Source organism: Mobula birostris, chromosome 5 (genome assembly GCF_030028105.1).
Source record: "Mobula birostris isolate sMobBir1 chromosome 5, sMobBir1.hap1, whole genome shotgun sequence".
NCBI lineage: Eukaryota > Metazoa > Chordata > Chondrichthyes > Myliobatiformes > Myliobatidae > Mobula > Mobula birostris.
Genome location: NC_092374.1, coordinates 179405120 through 179424989, shown reverse-complemented (window position 1 = coordinate 179424989; position 19870 = coordinate 179405120). Strand labels below are relative to the sequence as shown.

The 19870-nt window shown below is 43.6% G+C and overlaps 1 protein-coding gene across 1 annotated transcript; it reads left to right on the top strand.

The window, feature by feature from the left end:
* Positions 1 to 221: 221 nt before the first annotated feature.
* LOC140198086 (uncharacterized) lies at positions 222 to 19524 on the top strand. Its single transcript, XM_072258968.1, has 2 exons — positions 222 to 339; positions 10440 to 19524. Exons 1-2 carry the CDS (start codon positions 249 to 251, stop codon positions 14192 to 14194), a joined length of 3846 nt encoding a protein of 1281 aa, XP_072115069.1. The 5' UTR covers positions 222 to 248; the 3' UTR covers positions 14195 to 19524.
* Positions 19525 to 19870: the final 346 nt, after the last annotated feature.

Genomic DNA, 19870 nt, shown 5'->3' with positions numbered 1-19870 from the left:
TTCTCCCGCGGGAGTGGGAGGGGTCAGGTGACGGGGAATATACCTCTCAACAATGGTGAGTAAAGATAAACCAACAAAGTGCCACGTGAGTGCTGTAAAGTGTGGAAATATATAGAATGTAATGGTAGTGTTTGTAAAGGATTGAGAGTCATTGAATGGTTTATTGTAAATAATTTTATTTTTGAATAATTTGTTAAAAAAAGTTACACCTTCCATTTCAGGTCACAGAGTTCCTAGCTCTTGGTGCAATGATGTGTGAAGTTGTGAAAATGGCTACCCTGGGCCGTCCTTTCCAGCTAGGAATGCTGTACGACTGCCGGTCAGACACTCTGATCCCAGGTATTGGAAGATCATGGTCAATACAGTGTGGTAGATTCAGTTTACAGACCGCAAGGTTGTGACAAGAACTCTGTAAATTTCGAAGTAGTTATGCAACTAGATAAGGATGCTTGGGATTAAACCTCCTAAAATGTGATAAGCTCGATTTCAATGTCATAAAATTACACCTGGCAAAGTCAATTGGGAGCAGCTACCTGCAGCAAAGTCTCCAGCAGACAAGTAGTGATCATTCTAAAGAGAAATCAAAGGTACATTTAATGTCAGAGAAATGTATACAATATACATCCTGAAATTCTTTTGCTTCGGAACCATCCACGAAAACAGAGGAGTGCCCCCAAAAAATGAATGACAGTTAAATTTTAGAACCCCAAATTCGCCCCCAGCTCCCCTCCCTCCCGCACATAAGCCGCAGCAAGCAACAATCAGAATTCAGGGTAAATGTGTTCCAAAAGGACAAAAGGCAATTTCAGCAAACGCAAGAAAACTTGGATGTCAAGGACTGTCCATGGAGTCAGATCACGTAAAATTATTCCTCATCTGAATTCGCCAAGGAGAAGCACATTGTCAAAAATATTAGATGTTGTGATGGTGAAGTTCTAGTATGGCTAATCCAATAAGGTAGAAACATAGAAAACCTGCAGCACAATACAGGCCCTTCGGCCCACAATTCTGTACTGAACATGCACTTACTTTAGAAATTACCTAGGGTTACCCATAGCTCTCATTTTTCTAAGAGGTATCCCATAGAAGGCAAGGAGGTTGCAGGAATCCAGACAGTGATTGTTAACTATTCGCTGGCCACAGGTGAGGTGTTAGTCCAGACAGATCAGGCAACAACTGGGGAATTTGAAACAGGGAATGTGTCAGACTGGAGATCTTTTGTCAGAAATTAAAGAGAGACAATAATTCAGTAGCAGAGAAGGTGGGGAAAAGATGGAAAGCAGAAAGGGAAGATTTCCAATAGAATGAGAAATAATGAGCAAATGTGTGCTTATGATACTGGAAGGGTCTGTCTCCTGTGCTCCCTGCAGTTCAGGTTCAAACACTGATACAACCTCCAGGGCAGATTCCCATGACCTATCAACTGCTGCCTGAATGACCTTCCTTTCATCATGAGGTCATAAGTGTGAATGTTCAACCATATTTTCACAATTTGGATTCTATTTGCAACAAGATGATAAGTGACACTCACACCACAGAGGTTTGTAACAGGGATCTTGTTTGGGATCAGGCTGGTGAGCAATTGTGGTCTCAGTTGGCTGAGGGGCAATTAGGAAAGTTCTGGCAGGTAAAGTAGCTGTTCCAAACCAGTAAACTAATTGGTTCTGTTGGTCCAGTATGTTATACATTCATTCTAAATAGACACAATTCACTGTCAAAGTGATTAAGCATCTCAAAGGCTGTGCTGTCTGCCTGGTGCCCTGGTTCAGGACACTCATCTGACCTGCAGAGGAGTTTGGAGTGGATGAGGAAGGATCCAGTTGTCGCAGTTTTTGTGGGAACAAAGGAAGATGTTCTGTTGAGGGAATTTAAGCAGCTGGTGACTAAATTAAAAGGCAGAACTCAAAAGATAATGATTTCTAGATTCTTTCCTGAGCCAAGTGCAATTTGTCACAAGGTAAATAGATCAGACAACCAATGCATGGCTCAAAGATTGATAAGGGAGAAATGTGTTTGAGTTTGTGGAATATTGGCCCATTGTTGGGGAAACAGGGAGGAGTTCTGATGGGCTGGGCTCCTCCTAGGTTACGCTGGGTCCTAGCAAATCACAAAGTTCATTACCATAAGAAATTAACATGGAAAAAATGAACAGGGCAGTGAATACAGGACTGCACATTTTATATTTGAATGAACCCAGCTCAGTGTATGTAATAAGGTGAATGATCTTGTAGCACAGTTAGAAATTGGTCATTACTATGTTGTGGACATCACTGATTCAAGGCTGGAAGGATATCATACTGTAGCTGGGCACTTAACATCGGAGAATACATATCATATTGAAAGGACAGATACGAGGACAGAATTGAGGGGGTGTCTCTGTTGGTTAAAAAAACAAATCAAATAAAATCTTTTGAAAGAAGTGACATAGGATCAGAAGATGTAGAAACTCCGGTGAGTAGAGTTAAGAAACTATGAGCCTAAAAATACCCTGATGGGAGTTATATACCAGCCTCTGAACTGTAGCCAGGGTGTAGTACAAATGGGGAGATAGAAAAAGTGTGTAAAAAAGGACAATGCTATGATGGTAATGAGATTTTCAATATCCAGAAGTTAAGAAATTCAGGTTGGTGCTGGACCATGAGATAAAAATTTTAGCATGCATATGAGACCGTGGACCAAGTTAGGGAACTGGAGATGCAGCTCGATGACCTTTGCCTGGTCAGGGAGAGCGAGGAGGTGGTAGAAAGGAGTTATAGGCAGGTGGTCACACCGGGGCCAAGGGAGACAGATAGGTGGGTCACAGTCAGGAGGGGGAAGGGGAAGAGTCAGGTACTAGAGAGTAAACGTGTGGCTGTATCCCTTGACAATAAGTACTCCTGTTTGAGTACTGTTGAGGGGGATGGGCAACCTGGAGGAAGCGACAGTGGCCGTGCCTCTGGCACAGAGTCTGGCCCTGTGGCTCAGAAGGGTAGGGAAAGGAAGAGGAAGGCAGTAGTGATGGGGGATTCTATAGTCAGGGGATCAGACAGGCGATTCTGTGGATGCAAGAAAGAAACTCAGATGGTAGTTAGCCTTCCAGGTGCCAGGGTCCGGGATGTTTCGGACCGCATCCAAGATACACTGTGTTGGGAGGGAGAACAGACAGAGGTCATGGTACATATTGGTACCAATGACATAGGTAGGAAAAGAGAAGAGGTCCTGATAAAAGACTACAGGGAGTTAGAAAGGAAGTTGAGAAGTAGGAACGCAAAGGTAGTAATCTCAGGATTACTGCCTGTGCCACGTGACAGTGAGTATTGGAATAGGATAAGGTGCAGGATAAATGCATGGCTGAGGGATTGGAGCAGGGAACAGGTATTCAGATTTCTGGATCATTGCCCCTCTTTTGGGGCAGATGTGAACTGTACAAAAAGGACAGGTTGCACTTGAATCCCTGGGGTACCAATATCTTGGCGGGGAGGTTTGCTAAGGCTACTGGGAAGAGTTTAAACTAGAATTGTTGGGGGGTGGGAGCCGAACTGAAGTGACTGGGAAAGAGGCGGTTGGCTCACAAATAGAGAAAGCTTGTCGGCAGTGTGAGAGGGAGGATAGGCAGGTGATAGTGAAGGGATGTGCTCAGACTGAAGGTTTGAGATGTGTCTATTTTAACGCAAGGAGTGTTGTGAACAAAGCGGATGAGCGTAGAGCGTAGATCAGTACTTGTAGATATGATGTGGTGGCCATTACAGAGACTTGGATGGCTCAGGGACAGGACTGGTTACTTCAAGTGCTGGGTTTTAGATGTTTCAGAAAGGACAGGGAGGGAGGAAAAAGAGGTGGGGGCGTGGCACTGTTGATCAGTGATAGTGTTACGGCTACAGAAAAGGTGGCTGCCATGGAGGGATTGTCTGTGGAGTCTCTGTGGATGGAGGTTAGGAACAGGAAGGGGTCAATAACTTTACTGGGTGATTTTTATAGGCTGCCCAATAGTAACAGGGATATTGAGGAGCAGATAGGGAAACAGAATCTGGAAAGGTGTAATAATAGAATTGTTATGATGTGAGATTTTAATTTCCCAAATATCGATTGGCATCTCCCTGGAACGAGGGGGTTAGATGGGGTGGAGTTTGTTAGGTGTGTTCAGGAAGGTTTCTTGACACAATATGTAGATAAGCCTACAAGAGGAGAGGCTGTACTTGATATTGGGAAATGAACCTGGTCAGGCGTCAGATCTCTCAGTGATAGAGCATTTTGGAGATGGTGATCATAGTGATCTGGAAAATTATAAGACAAATAAGAAAGAGCTCAAGAAGGAAATTAGGAGAGCCAGAAGAGACCATGAGAAGGCCTTGGCGGGCAGGATTAAGGAAAACCCCAAGGCATTCTACAAGTATGTGAAGAGCAAGAGGACAAGACATGAAAGAATAGGACCTATCAAGTGTGACAGTGGGAAAGTGTGCATGGAACCGGAGGAAATAGCAGAGGTTCTTAATGAATACTTTACTTCAGTATTCACTATGGAAAAGGATCTTGGTGATTGCAGTGATGACTTTCAGCAGACTGAAAAGCTTGAGCATGTGGATATTAAGAAAGAGGATGTGCTGTAGCTTTTGGAAAGCATCAAGTTGGATAAGTTGCCGGGACCGGATGAGGTGTACCTCAGGCTACTGTGGGATGTGAAGGAGGAGATTGCTGAGCCTCTGGCAATGATCTTTGCATCATCAATGGGGACGGGAGAGGTTCTGGAGGATTGTAGGGTTGTGATTGTTGTTCCTTTATTCAAGAAAGGGAGTAGAGATAGCCCAGGAAATTATAAACCAGTGAGTCTTACCTCAGTGGTTGGGAAGTTGATGGAGAAGATATGGATCCAGAACTGGCTTGCCCACAGAAGGCAAAGAGTGGTTGTAGACAGGTCATATTCTGCATGGTAGTCTGTCACCAGTGGGGTGCATCAGGGATCTGTTCTGGGACCCTTACTCTGTGATTTTTATCAATGACATGGATGGGGAAGTGGAGGAATGGGTTAGTAAGTTTGACACAAAGGTTGGAGGTGTTGTGGATGGTGTGGAGGGCTGTCAGAGGTTACAGCGGGACATTGATAGGATGCAAAACTGGGCTGAGATGTGGCAGATGGAGTTCAACCCAGATAAGTGTGCAGTGGTTCATTTTGGAAGGTCAAATATGATGACAGAATATAGTAGTAATGGTAAGACCCCTGGCAATGTGGAGGATCAGAGGGATCTTGGGATCCATGTCCATAGGACGCTCAAAGCAGCTGTGCAGGTTGACTCTGTGCTTAAGAAGGCATACGGTGCATTGGCCTTCATCAGTCGTGGAATTGAATCTAGGAGCCGAGAGGTAGTGTTGCAGCTATGTAGGACCCTGGTCAGACCCCACTTGGAGTACTGTGCTCAGTTCTGGTTGCCTCACTACAGGAATGATGTGGAAGCCATAGAAAGGGTGCAGAGGATATTTACAAGGATGTATCAATATTAGAGTGGAGTAAAGGAAACTAGAGAGGTATAGGAGAGGAGCTAGTCAAAGTTGATTGGAAGGGCACTCGAGCAAGAACGACACCAGAGCAGCAGTTGCTTGAGTTTCTAGAAGTAATTCGGAATTGGCTCAGGACTGGCTCATCCTCAAAAAGAAGCACACTGAGAAGTCAAAGACAGCATGGAAGAGATGATATAATATATAGTGGGAAGCTTTTAAAATCCAACAGAAGTCACTTAAAAGAGCAAAAAGGAGAGAAGATGAAATATGAAGTTAAGCTAGCCAATAACACGAAAGAGGATACCAGAAGTTCTTTTATTATGCTGGTGAGGTAGTAATGGAGGACAAGCTAAAGGTAGACAAACTCAATGAGTATTTTGGTCAGTTCTTCACTGTGGAAGACACCAGCAGTCTGCCAAAAATCTGAGAGTGTCAAGTGGCAGAAGTGACTGCAGTCGCTACTATAAGATGGCCTGTTTCTGTGCTGTAATTGTTATATGGTTATATAAGTAAGTCAATAGCATCATAACATTTTAAGTAACGTTTGGATATTAAACACACAGCACATATGGTCCCCGTATGAACACATAAAATCATTGCAACACACCAATATCGCTGAATCAGTGGGAGCCTCGGGCTTGTTTTCCTGCAACAAGACGGTCCCATCGAAGGGTGACGGGAGACAGCGATACTCGAAGGGGGTTCCTTATGTCCAGTCTATTCCGCAATTTGGTTTTCGTTGCATTCATTGCAGAGATATGTTGGAAGTGGAAGCAACATTTTCAGTGCTTTCCTAGCTAACTCAGGATATTTAGCCTTGACTTTGATCCAGAATGCCGGCAGAGGTGTTATGTCAAACATACTTTTCAGCCCGCCGTCATTTGCAAGCTCGAGGAGTTGATCTTCTTCCCCTGCTGACATGGATGATGGGCGGGTAATCACCTCGCGTGTGTTCAAGCTCAACAGTGGGCGTGACAGGGAATTAGGAAAGGTGCAGCTGACTCATATCGCCAAATCATATCGTTTCCTCACGGCCCGGCAGCGCATGCTTTGCGGCCCAGTACCGGTCCGCGGCCCGGTGGTTGGGGACCGCTGCTATAAGGAATAGGTGATTGGTAAGGTGAAGGTAGAGAAGTCAGCTGGGTACACTAGATTCTGGAATGGATCATGAGGGCTGAAAATTGCGAATGACACTCCACTCTAAGAAGGGAGGGAAGCAAAAGACAGAAAATTATTGGCCAGTTAGACTGTCCACTGACTACCGTGGTTGGCAAGATATTGGAGTCTATCTACAAGGATGAGGTTTCAAAGTATTTTAAGGCACTTGATAAAATAGTCAAAGACAACATGGTTTCCTTAAGGGAATAACTTCCCTGCAAAATCTGTTGTAATTCTTTGAGAAAATAACAGGAAAGGTAGACAAATGCGAATCAGTGGTTGTTGTTTACTTACAATTTCAGAAGGCCATTGATAAGGTACTGCATATACAGGGGCGTACCTACGGAAAATAGCGCCTACGGCAAGCACTGAAATTGTGCCCCCGTCCAAACATCTGACACCCATCTTTTAGATAACTTGACCATAATATCAGCTGAAAAATACAAGTCAAGCTCACAAATTATGGCACTACATGAAAATTATAACTGCACCTTCCTTGCTTCCTTGCAAATTGGTCTATGATGTGATCAAAGTCAGTTTTTTTCAGTTTCTGCTCTTTTTACACTCAGCACAGCAAGATTGCAGAATCTGCCTTGGCCCATGGAGGCTCTCAAATGAAAAAGTATTAGATTTAACTTGCTGAATGACCTCTCACAGCTGGCAATGGAAAATGTTACGGTTAGCATTATCTAAATAGCAATGCGAAGATTGGGGAAGACACTCTCATCTCCATACTGAAATATAAATTCAAGAAAGATGTCCCCCGACATCAAGAAGGAACCCAAACTTGGCGTCAGTTTCATGCAAACAAGCGAACCTTTTGGCCATTTCTCTGTGAAGACGGTCAAGTGTTCCCTTCGTGACTCTTTCCATTTCCTCCTTAGCTGTTAATCCAGCGTCTCTCGAGTTCTCATCAGTTTCTCATTCGTTCCTTTCGTCTCTGACATCTTTCAACTTCAATATTCCATTCTTGACAGAGACTGACTCCTTCTTCGAGTGACTCTCTAACCAACACTTCTCTTTCATCATAAAAACAATCTCGGAGGGCTTTCAAATCCAGGGCAGCATCATGGAAGTTCATGCTAGGATCCTGCAGCCTCTTTTGAATACGGTCAATGCGAATGAGTACCTTGTTCCAAAATCCTGGCAAAATCAGAAAATCGTAACTCAACATGCAGTTGTACAGCTGCCTTGCATCACTCCTTGTTTCACTGGTCTCGTTTTCATTGTCTATCATGTCCTGGAGAACCTGAAGTATCTCCTCAAGGTACTTTTTGACGGGCTTCACTGCTTCTGTCCTTGCACTCCACCTGGTTTCTGACACCGACTTAACAACCACAGGCACGGCGTTTTTGAGTTTTCCCAGCGCTGTGTTGAACGAGAGAAAAACACGTCGAGAGCTTCGATAGCTGCATGTACACCCACCAAGTAGAGGGAGTGATTGTTGCAATTCACAAACACAGTCAGCTTGTTTTTCTCAGTTATTCTTTGACGAACACCACTTCTATGTCCAGCCATCACAGCAGCATTGTCATAACACTGTAACCGACAATCTTGCAGCTCTATTTTGTCCTTCCCTAACTGTTTCAAGATGTCTTCAACCAAGCTCTCAGCATCCTTCTGGCTTAGCTGGATAAAACCAAGGAAGGGCTCTCTAACACAAACTGTTTTCCTCTCAAAATCAACTTCCACATACCTCACTACTTCTGACATATGCTCACAGTGTCAATCGGGATTCGAGTCGAACATGAGACCATAGTACAAAGTACTTGGCTTTACGAATCCTTCTCAGTAAACTGTAACGAACAGTGGATGCCATGATGTGGATGAATTCATTTTGGACACTCGGTGAAAGATAAGACGTGGATCCAGGATGACTTTCCAAATGAGTGAGGTGTTCTTTTATGACAGGGTCAAAGACGGCCAGTAGTTTCAGTAAGCCAAGGAAACTTCCACATTGGAGTCATCGTCGAACTGAAGTGACTCCCTGTGTCCTCGCAAAGCCAGGTTCTGAGTCGCAGGGTATTTTATGCAGTGAAGGATTCTCATCAAGATATCACACCACTTCAGCTTTTCCTTCTCAATCTGTGACTGAAATACCACGTCAATAACTCCTCTGTTTCCAGCTAAATTTCTTTCCATTTCTTTCCACTGTGTGAAGCATTCCCGATGATTCTTGGCATTTTCATGAACACCAATCCTTTCAGAAGCTTTCCACTGGTTGAATCCACTTTCCTGCTCCAAAGAGGATTGATGGTCTGACCGGGAATAGAGAAGACAACAGATACAAGATGCAGACTTTTTCAAAAGAGGAATAGACCATCCTTGAGCGAGTCACTTCCTCACCACGACCATTTCCCAATTTCCTCTTGAACCAAGTTTTGTTCATTGAGCAGTTATTTGTTAGTAGGAAAGGCCCCTCACTGTTCTGGAAATACTTCGAACCCAGCTTTATCATTTTTGTTCTCAAGGCAGAATTGCTTTTCCAGTATCCTTGTCGAACTTCAGAAGTCCAATGTCAGGCTGTTCAATCACTTCTGGTATGACTGTTTGAGGCTCTTTGACACCATCCAGTTCATTAAGTTCAGTATTGTCAGGTTCAATCTCGTCAATAAACTCAACATCACCACCACCACCATCGTCTTCCCCTCCTGTCATGTCCACGTTCTCTGTGGCAGCCTCACTCTTAATCTCGTCAGACTCGGATTTATCTGACTTGGCTTCCTCCTTGGCTTGTGATACATTTGTACTTGATCCACCTTCGGATTCTAATAAACTTGTAGCAGGTGCAGGCAACTCCATGGAACGCGTGGAACTACTTGTTCCGGGCTTTTCAAAGAAGGGCATGAAGAACTTGCTCGACTTCTTGGCTTCCTCTGCATCCCACTTTTGTCTCTTCCGTCCTGCAGCTCCACATTCCTCCTTCTTCGTGAAGAAACGTTTCATGGTCTTCTTACACAATGCTCTGAGATAAGGCCATCCTAGTGCTTTTCACCCATGATAATCAAAGACAGATCATACATCTGAAGAAAATTCTTTTCTCAGGATCCGAGGATGGCTTGTCTGACTCTAATAGAAACTGCTCAGTGGCGCCAAGGGCACGTGCCATACCTGCCATACCTTAGACATGCCACTGTGCACATGAGGCTGTAAAAAAAGAGCCCATGGTATACTGCATCAATGGTTGGCTGATGAGTGGCTCACAGGCAAGAGGAAAATAATGGGGTTTCCAGTGACCAGTGGTGCTCTCAGTGGTGAGTACTGGGAGCATTTGTTTTCATGTTATACTGTATGTCAATGGTCTGGATGGTGGAATTGATAACTTTACGGTCATGTTTACAAATGATACAAAGATTGGTGGAGTTCAGGAAGCAGGAAGTCTGTAGAAGGCGGTGAACAGATGAAGTATTTAATGCTGAGATGGAGTGAGGATATTACTAATAATGGGAGAGGCGAGGAGCAGAGGCAAGTCTCAGAATACGAGGACGTCTTTTAGAACAATGAGATTTTTTCGCCAGAGGTTGGTGAATCTGTGAAATCCATTGCCACAGATAGGCCATTTTAGGTATAATTAAATTGGAGATTGATAGCTTAGGGCATCAATGATTAGGGAAGAAGGCAGGAGATGGGGCTGACGGAGATAATAAATCAGCCATGGTCAGATGGAGGAGCAGAGTTGATGAATGGCCTAATCCTTCTCCTATGTCTTATGGCCAAAATGCAGCCTTTTCAGGAAATCAGTTCACAGTATAATCATTATTTACACAACTGAACTTAATTTGACTGTTTCCTGTTGTTTTATTCCATAGACATCACCTTGTGGGATTCACAGACACTTGAAAACAACCTCAGTCATCGGGATCAGCCCAGCACTGAGTTTCACATCATCACATCGGACTCCATGGAGAAGAAAGTTGCCGCACTCAGTGTGTCGGAATCACTGAAAGCAAGTCTGCTGAGTGGTGCAGTGGAGGTGAAAGGATCAGCAAAATATCTCACTGACACAAAGGAATCAAAACGACAGGCACGAGTTACCCTTCAGTACAAAACAACAACCAGCTTTGAACAGCTGATAATAAGCCACTTGGGGAAGCTGAACATCAGTGACCCGAGTGTGTTTGACGAGGGGTCGGCAACCCATGTCGTTATAGCAGTGCTGTATGGGGCCCAGGCTTTCTTTGTGTTTGATCAAATGGTCCCTCCAGCAGAGAAACTGCAGGACGTCCAGCGTAATATGGAAGCAATGATTACACATCTCCCTGAGTTTGCAGTTCATGGGGAAGACTCACTGAAAATGACAGAAGAACAGCAGTCTAATTCTGAGAAATTTAGCTGCACCCTTTATGGGGATTTCTCACTGAAGAACAATCCCACCACATTCAAAGATGCCATCAGTACCTATGCAAGCCTCCCATCCTTACTGGGATCAGGTGGGGAGAATTCAGTGCCTGTGAGAGTCATACTTTACCCTATCAGTAAACTAAACTCAAAAGCTGCTCAGGTGGTGAGGGAGATAAGTGTGGATTTGATCAGTCACTGCCAGCGTGTCCTGGAACAGCTCAGTGAGGCAGTGATGAGATGCAATGATATGCTGAAAGACAGAGTCTCCATTCAGTTTCCCGAGATTGGAGATGGGACAAAACAATTCCGAGAGATGTGCTTGGAATACAAATTGATGTTCCAGGGGACTTTAGCAAGAGTTTTGCCATCTATCCGGAGAGGTGAAGAAAAGGAAGGTTTACTGGTGAATATACTGAAGAACAGGGAACTGTCACCATTCACTCAGCAGTCACTGGTCACATGGTTGGATGATAAGGAACAGGAGATGAAGGCAGTGGGACATTACCTCAGGATGTTTGAAGATATACCTTCGGTGAAATCAAAGACAGAGTTGGATGATGAGCTGATGGATCCAACAATAGACTATGTGGTCTGCTTCACATTTACATCACTGCATCAGGATGATCTCTATCTGTCAGAGGCAACGAACTACCTCCAATCTCTCACAGATCAGAAAATGCAGTCACCAACTCCTGCTACTGGAGCCTGTGCAACACGACATATCAACGATTGTTTTTGCCATCCGTCCATGTCCCGTAAAATGAAGAAAACATCTCAATTATTCCTGGACTTTGCCACAGCAAACAAAGCAGATGGGAAAATAAAATTTCTTCTTGCATCTGTGAAGGATGGCAGTCAAACAGGAGCAGCTATTTACCTGTATCGGGGAGGGTCTCTGGAGAACCCATGCTTTGAACCCCTATCACAGCCAGCGAGACCTAAATTTAGTCAAACAACACATGACAGTGTGACTCTGCAGTTACATCCACCCAGATATGGGGCCGGTGAGATTGTGGGTTACAGAGTAGAGTACCAGGGCCCCCAGCAGGAGGGATGGACATCTGTGGTTACACCTGATAAATCCCAGTCCTTCACAATATCTGGGTTGCAGCCATACAAGGAATATCATTTCCAATACAGAGCTGTGTCTAAGGTAGGTGTCAGCAAGGCCAGTGACAGCTCTCGGTACATCACTTGTCCTGCAAGTCCACCTGGTCAACTGGCCTTCCAATATCGTTCACCATTTGCCACTCTGACTTGGGACATTCCAAAACAGATTGGAGATGGTGTTAAAATCGTTCAGTACAAAATTGAATATAAAGAAGAGACAGCAGTTGGGTCCAAACTGGAGTGTGGATTATGGGAGGAAGTGAAGACAAATGAAACACAATGTCACTGTGAGCTAAAGGGATTGAAACCAAAGAAAAAATACAGAGTCCGAGTGTCTGCTGACTGTGGGGAAGCAGGTTGCAGTGCAGCAAGTGATGAGCTTTTATTAGAAACAGTAAATGCACCAAAGAGAATAGCCCAGAAACTTTTGAAAGAATCTCCATTGATATCCAAAGGAAACCCTTCCATTTACAAGCTCAACCTAATGGAGAAGATATTGGATGATAGGAAACACCTTGTGAAATGCTCCTTTGGAAAACCCAGTACAAAACACAGAATGAAGACAGTGATGGTTCTGGGAGCAACAGGGTCAGGAAAGACGACCCTCATCAATGGGATGATCAACTACATCTTGGACGTGAAATGGGAAGACGACTTCAGATACAAGTTAATACATGAAGAGACAGGACAATCTCAGGCTGAAAGTCAGACATCCTCCATCACTGCCTACGAACTCCACCATCAGGTAGGATTTAAAACTGATTACTCTCTGACTATCATCGATACACCAGGATTTGGAGACACCAGGGGAATAAGCCGAGATCATTTGATCACTGAGCACATCCGAGAGTTTTTCACCTCCCCACAGGGTGTTGATCAAATTGATGCTGTGTGTCTTGTTGTTCAAGCCTCTTTGGCTCGCCTGACTCACACACAGAAATATATTTTTGATTCAATTCTTTCTGTTTTTGGCAAAGATATTGCCGAGAATGTTCAGATATTGGTGACATTTGCAGATGGAAAGCATCCCCCTGTTCTGGAGGCTTTGAAGGTGGCTGATGTACCATGTCCCAAAGATAAAAATGGTGTGCCAGCTCACTTAAAGTTCAACAATTCTGTCATATTTGCCCAGTGTCCGGCGTCAGGAAACGCTGGTGCTAAGGGTACTTCTGATGACAGCGGGGAAGATGATGATGATGATAATTTTGATGCAACTTTCTGGAAGAAGGGACAAAACAGTATGAAGAAATTCTTCAGAGCTCTCAACAAGATGGAAACAAAAAGTTTATCTTTGACCAGAGAGGTTTTGAGGGAACGTGAGCAGCTGGAGACTACAGTGGAGGGGTTGCAGCTTCAAATTCAAGTTGGCCTGACCAAACAGGAGGAGCTCAGAAAAACACGACAAGTTCTGAACCAACACCAGATCGAGCTGGATGCAAATAAAGACTTTGAGTATGAGATTGAAACTACAGTTCCTGTACAGGAAGATATCAGCAGGACTGGCCATTACATAACCAACTGTCAGAAATGTCACTTCACCTGTCACTATCCCTGTAAGATTGCAAATGATGCAAAAAAATCACGATGTGCAGCAATGGACAGGGATGGGAACTGCACTGTCTGTCCCCAAAAATGTGTCTGGAGTGTTCACTTCAACCAGAAATACAAGTTTGTCTATGTAACGAAAAAAGAGAAGAGAACATACGATGAGCTGAAAAAAAATTATGAGATGGCGTATGGTGAGAAGATGACTCAGCAGAAAATCATGGAGAGTCTTGAGAAAGAGTTTGATGAGGTTCAGAATGCAGTCCTGGAGTTTATTGAACAATTATCCATGAGCATTAGAAGACTTGAAGAGATAGCTCTGAGACCAAATCCGTTATCCACCCCAGCCTACATTGAGCTCCTGATTCAGTCTGAGAAAGTAGAGGCCAAGCCTGGGTTCCTGGACAGAATTCAGGCACTGACGGAGGTCAAGGAACGGGCAGAGTTAATAGAGAAAGTTATCAATGTGAATATGTCATCAGAGGAACAGAAGCAAAACCCAACAGAGTCAAACAAAGGCACTGGAAACTGGGTTAAAAAAGGCATTTCTCTCATTTTTAATTGGTAGTCTGATGATAAATAACTGGAAGACATTGCAAACATTTCCAAAATGGGAAGTAAATGTTCCACCCAGCTGATAAACAATCTGCTGATTCCAATTCACCCTCCATCTTCTCCACCATTTGCCCAGAGTGTTTAAGACCACATCGTTTTTCCTCAGTGCTGCCCTCCCTCAGACATGATGGGAGCTGAGGACAGAGAATCCATCCATATTGTCTCCTGTTCCCCATCTATGTCCCATCCCTTGGAAACAACATTGGAATGACAGCCTCTATTACCCCTGTACACAGTCTACTCACAGCCCCACCTCCTCAACTCCTCCCTCAATCCCTATTCTCTTCATGTTGTCAGACAGCACATTCCCTAATCTTGTGTCAAATGGTGGTAAACTTTCTCCCAGTTCTATGCTTCTCCCTTACTACTTTCAGAGTCTCGCCCATGGGGTCGATGAAGCATTGATGTGTTCCATAAAGTTTGGCTCAGAAAAATACTAAGTGGGAGAAATAAGATGAGACTTAAATTGTCAAATGATGTAGGTAGTCATTAAGCCCACTGAACCAATGCTAGCTCACAAAGCAGCACCAATTGTCCAATTCTCCCACTTTCCCCATAATCTACCCACTATCAGTTGCAACCTATGCGGTCATTTGCCCATAAATTTAAAAAAATAAAATATATGATGGTAATGTGTAATAGGAAAAAAAACCAGGAAATGCTGGAACTGCTCAGCAGGTCAAGCAGTGTCTGCTCAGGGAGAAACAGTTAACATTTCATATCCACAATGTGCAATAGACTTTTAGATACTCTTGTGTGGAATGTCTGAACATTAGTGCAAATGCAACTTGTGCAATCAAAATATTAACTGTTTCTCTCTCCAGCTTATTTGGGTGTTTTTAAGTCATTATGCTTGGACGGAAAGAACAAGATTATCCTGTTCCTTAAAATTCGCTGGGGTCTTACATTCGTTGTGTACACCACCTCCTTGTTCATCCTCCCATCATACATCATCACTCTTTCTACCTGCCATCTATCTGTCCATTTCACCAACTTTACAGTATCAATATTACTAAAAACTAGCCTGCTCACTATCCGCTGGACACAGGCTTCCACTCACAAACACAATCCTCCAACATCGCTAGCTGTCTTTTATTACCAGAGCAACTTTAGAACATAAGACATAGAAGCAGTATTATGCCACTCGGGCCATCGACTCTGTTCTTCCATTCCATCATGGCTAATCTATTGCCATCTCAATCCCTTCTCCTGCCTTCTCCCCATAACCCAAGATGCCCTGGCTAATCAAGAACCTATTAACCTCTTCTTTAAATATAATCAATGACGAGACCTCCACAGATTAACCACCCTCTCGCTAAAGAAATTCCTTCTCATCTTCGTTCCGTGGCTGTGCCTTCCGGTCCTAGACTTCCCCACTATAGGAAACATTCTCTTCTCATCCAATCTGTGTGGACCTTTCAATATTTGATAGGTTTCAATGAGGTGTACAGGGCCAGAGCCATCAAACACTCTTCGTACATTAACCCTTTTATTCCCAGAATCATTCTTGTGACTCTCCTCTGAACCCTCTTTACTACCAACTCACTACCCTTCACTGCATTTCCACATGACACTTATTTGCTCAATCTCTCAACCTGTCCAAATCCTTCCGCAGACTCCCTCAAGGTCTGACTAACAATGCATTGACATGTATACCAAATGCCCGATCATCAGCCCTGTCACTCAATTCTCATCCCCTTGCCAGTTTAGTTCCTACCCTCCCCAACAGCTCTGGTAAACCTGCCCATGAGGATATAGAAACATCGAAAACATACAGCATATTATAGGCCCTTCGGCCCACAAAGTTGTGCCGAACATGTCTCTACCTTAGAAATTACTAGGCTTACCTATAGCCCTCTATTTTTTTCTAAGCTCCATGTACCTATCCAAAAGTCTCTTAAAAGACCCTATCGTATCCACCTCCACCACCGTTGCTGGCGGCCCATTCCACGCACTCACCACACTCTGTGTAAAAAAAAAAAAACTTACCCCTGACATCTCCTCTGTACCTGCTCCCCAGCACCTTAAACCTTTGTCCTCTTGTGGCAACCATTTCAGCCCTGGGAAAAGGCCTCTGACTATCCACACAATCAATGCCTCTCATCATTTATACTCCTCTGTCAGGTCACCTCTCATCCTCCGTCGCTTCAAGGAGAAAAGGCTGAGTTCACTCAACCTATTCTCATAAGGCATGCTCCCCAATCCAGGCAACATCCTTGTAAATCTCCTCTGCACCCTTTCTATGGTTTCCACGTCCTTCCTGTAGTGAGGCAACCAGAAATGAGCACACTACTCCAAGTGGGGTCTGACCAGGGTCCTATATAGCTGCAACATTACCTCTCGGCTCTTGAACTCAATCTCATGATTGATGAAGGCTAATACACCATACGCCTTCTTAACCACAGAGTCAACCTGCATAGAAGCTTTGAGTGTCCTATGAACTCAGACTCCAAGATCCCTCTGATCCTCCACACTGCCAAGAGTCTGACCATTAATACTGTATTTTGCCATCATATTTGACCTACCAAAATGAACCACCTCGCACTTATCTGGGTTGAACTCCATCTGCCACTTCTCAGCCCAGTTTTTAACCTCTGACAGCCTCCACACTATCCACAACACCTCCAACCTTTGTGTCATCAGCAAACTTACTAACCCATCCCTCCACTTCCTCGTCCATGTCATTTATAAAAATCACGAAGAGTAGGGGTCCCAGGACAGATCCCTGAGGCACTCCACTGGTGACCGACCTCCATGCAGGATATGACCTGTCTACAACCAGTCTATGCCTTCTGTGAGCAAGCCCTTCTGTGTGGCTTGCCCACAGAAGGATATTGGTCCCCTTTGGGTTTATGTGTAAGCCATCATTTTTGCACAGGTTGTTTCATTCCTTCCCCAGAAGAGATCCTAGGAATCTGAAACCCTGCCCCTGCAGCTGTTCCACAGCCACTGATCTGTCTGTGCCATCATCCTATTGCTGCCCTGACGCGCATGTGGCACTGGGAGTAAGACAGAGATTACTACCCTGGAAGTCCTGTTCTTCAACATTTTCCCTGTCTCCCTGTACTCACAGTGCAGGATCTATTTCCCCTGCCTTTCGACCTGTCATTGGTTCCACTGTGCACCTCGACCTCTGGCATTTCACCCTCCCTTGATATTTTTTTGCAGCCACTCTGAGACATACATCTATGCAATTGGGTCTGGATCCACTGAGCTCTAACCCTTTGGATTTGTTGTCTCTGACAATATCAGACATGGGCAAACAACAATCAGACTGTCCTTTTCGATACATTTTGTTACCTCTTCAAAATGTCGCTCAATTGGTCAAATATCTTTTGATAATACATTTTTTGATAATCTATGGGTAATCACTAACTGAGCAAGCATGTATGATTCATGTTATTCAGATTTTGTTTCTGCACCACCTCACATCCTTGTACTTCCCCGCTTGATTTGCTGCCATTCTGGAATACAACTATCACATTAACTACTCTTTGGTCATCTTTCTGTTCACTTGTGGATAGTTTAACAATACAAGTTTCTGCTGGGGCCAGAGCACTCTCTCACATATGGCACATAACAGACTGGGATACATCTTGGTTCCTGGGGGAGATACATCCTCAAAGTTTATACGATACCACATAGGCCTTTTTCAATGATAACATGCTCCATGAAAAGGTTGTTCCCAAAGGAATTGACTTGTTTCCTGGTTACCCTTACTATGGTCATTAAATGTTTTGGGGTTTTCCATTAGATTTTCTTTCTATTTCATCTTCCCCTCTATAACAGTGGTACATCTGTTCAAATTAAAGTTTATTATTGGAGTACACACATAAAAAAAGCCTGAGTTTCTTCTTTCTGCAGGCATTCTCATCAAATCAATAGAATAGTAACTATAAACAGGATCACTGAAAGAACAAGGGCACAGAAGACAACAAACTTTTGAAATGCAACTACAAATAAAATAGTAATAAATAACGAGCATGGAATAACAAGATAACATGATAGATGCTGCTTTCCTACAACAGCATTTCATGTGGATGTGCTCAATGGCTGTATGAGGTTTACCTGTTATGAACTCAGCCAAATCTAGTACCTTTTGTAGGATTTTCTGTTCAAAGGCATTGGTGTTCCCATACCAGGCTGTAATGCAGCCAGTCAATACACTCCACTGCTTATCTCTCAAAGTTTGTCAAAGTTTCTGATGTCATGCTGAATCTCTGCAGCCTTCCAAGGAAGGTGAGGCACTGTCATGCTTTCTTTACAATTGCATTTATATAATAGGTCCAGGACAAGTCCTATCAGATAGTGACTCTCAGGCATTTGAAGCTACTGACTCTCTCCACATTTGAAGGGTATCTTCATTTGTAATATGTCTTCCTGCCAACATCCTTCCTTTTTATCCAACCCTCCAGATCACTTGTCATCTAAGTTCTTTTGGATTTGCTGTTCTTACCGTTCAACCTTGTGGAACACATTGTGCATCAACTCTTATTCTTCAAGTGTTACATGATTATCGTTTGTCAGATTTTAGAGTGGACATCTATGACTATCCCATCACAACAACATGAAGGCAGTGACACATCACCTGAACCAACCATTAATTCATTTTGAAGTATTCTCTGATTTTCCAATGAACATTCTTCTGATTAAATAACCTTGGTGCTATTGTATTTTAAAACATTCAAGCCTGATAAATCTTGCATTGCCGTAAAGATATTGTTTACTCCAATAGATACTGATAATCAAATTAAAGGTTATAGATGTAGTAAGATTGATTAATGGACCGTCTGTGCAAGCTCAGACCTATTTGCTGGGAAGAGAGCATTTTGTTCCAGGAGATACATGTTGGGTCACCAGAGACTAAAATTTAAGGAAAATGAACACACCTGCCAAATACTGATCAGGGTATGCAGAACGAGGTGAGTGTGTCAAACAGGGAATGGGAATGGTGATGGGGTAAGGGAGAAGGAGCAGAGATCAGTGTAACAGGTAAGGTGAGAAAGAGAATGTGGTGAAACAGAGAGGAACAGTGGGGATAGGGAGTGCGAGAGACGGGGTGTGGAGGGGAAGAGAAGCAACAGGCAGAGGAGGGAAGTAATGGGAAATGTGGGAGAGTGGCACACATCGGAGAGTGGGGGAGAGGAAGTGAAGCCATGGAAAAATGGGAAACATGACAAAAATGTCGAACAACTACTTCTGGAACAGGATGAAATTTTCCACTGCAGTGTGAGCTTTAGCTTATTGTTGTTCCATCAAGTAATAAAATGTTTACTAACGTCAGTACCAGTCTCTGTGGTTCTTGCTTCCACTGAGAGAAAACAAATAATGCAGTTATTTCTCTGAATTCATACCATCAATGAAAATGATGAAAAGTGAACACAATACAGCTGTGAATACTGTGAACATTTATCAAATCTCCAGAAGAAACACAGCTTTGTAAAATAGGCATATAAGAACAATGATGGTTTGACTCAAAGAAGGGCAAACTGATTCCTTTGGGTAAGAATACAAGGAACAAGAACATAAATTTATGTTAGTGTAATGGAACATAAGGACAATTGTCACAAGTTCCACCAACGACAGCTCATAGCGAGGTACAGGGCCTGGCAGAGAGAGTGGGAGGAAT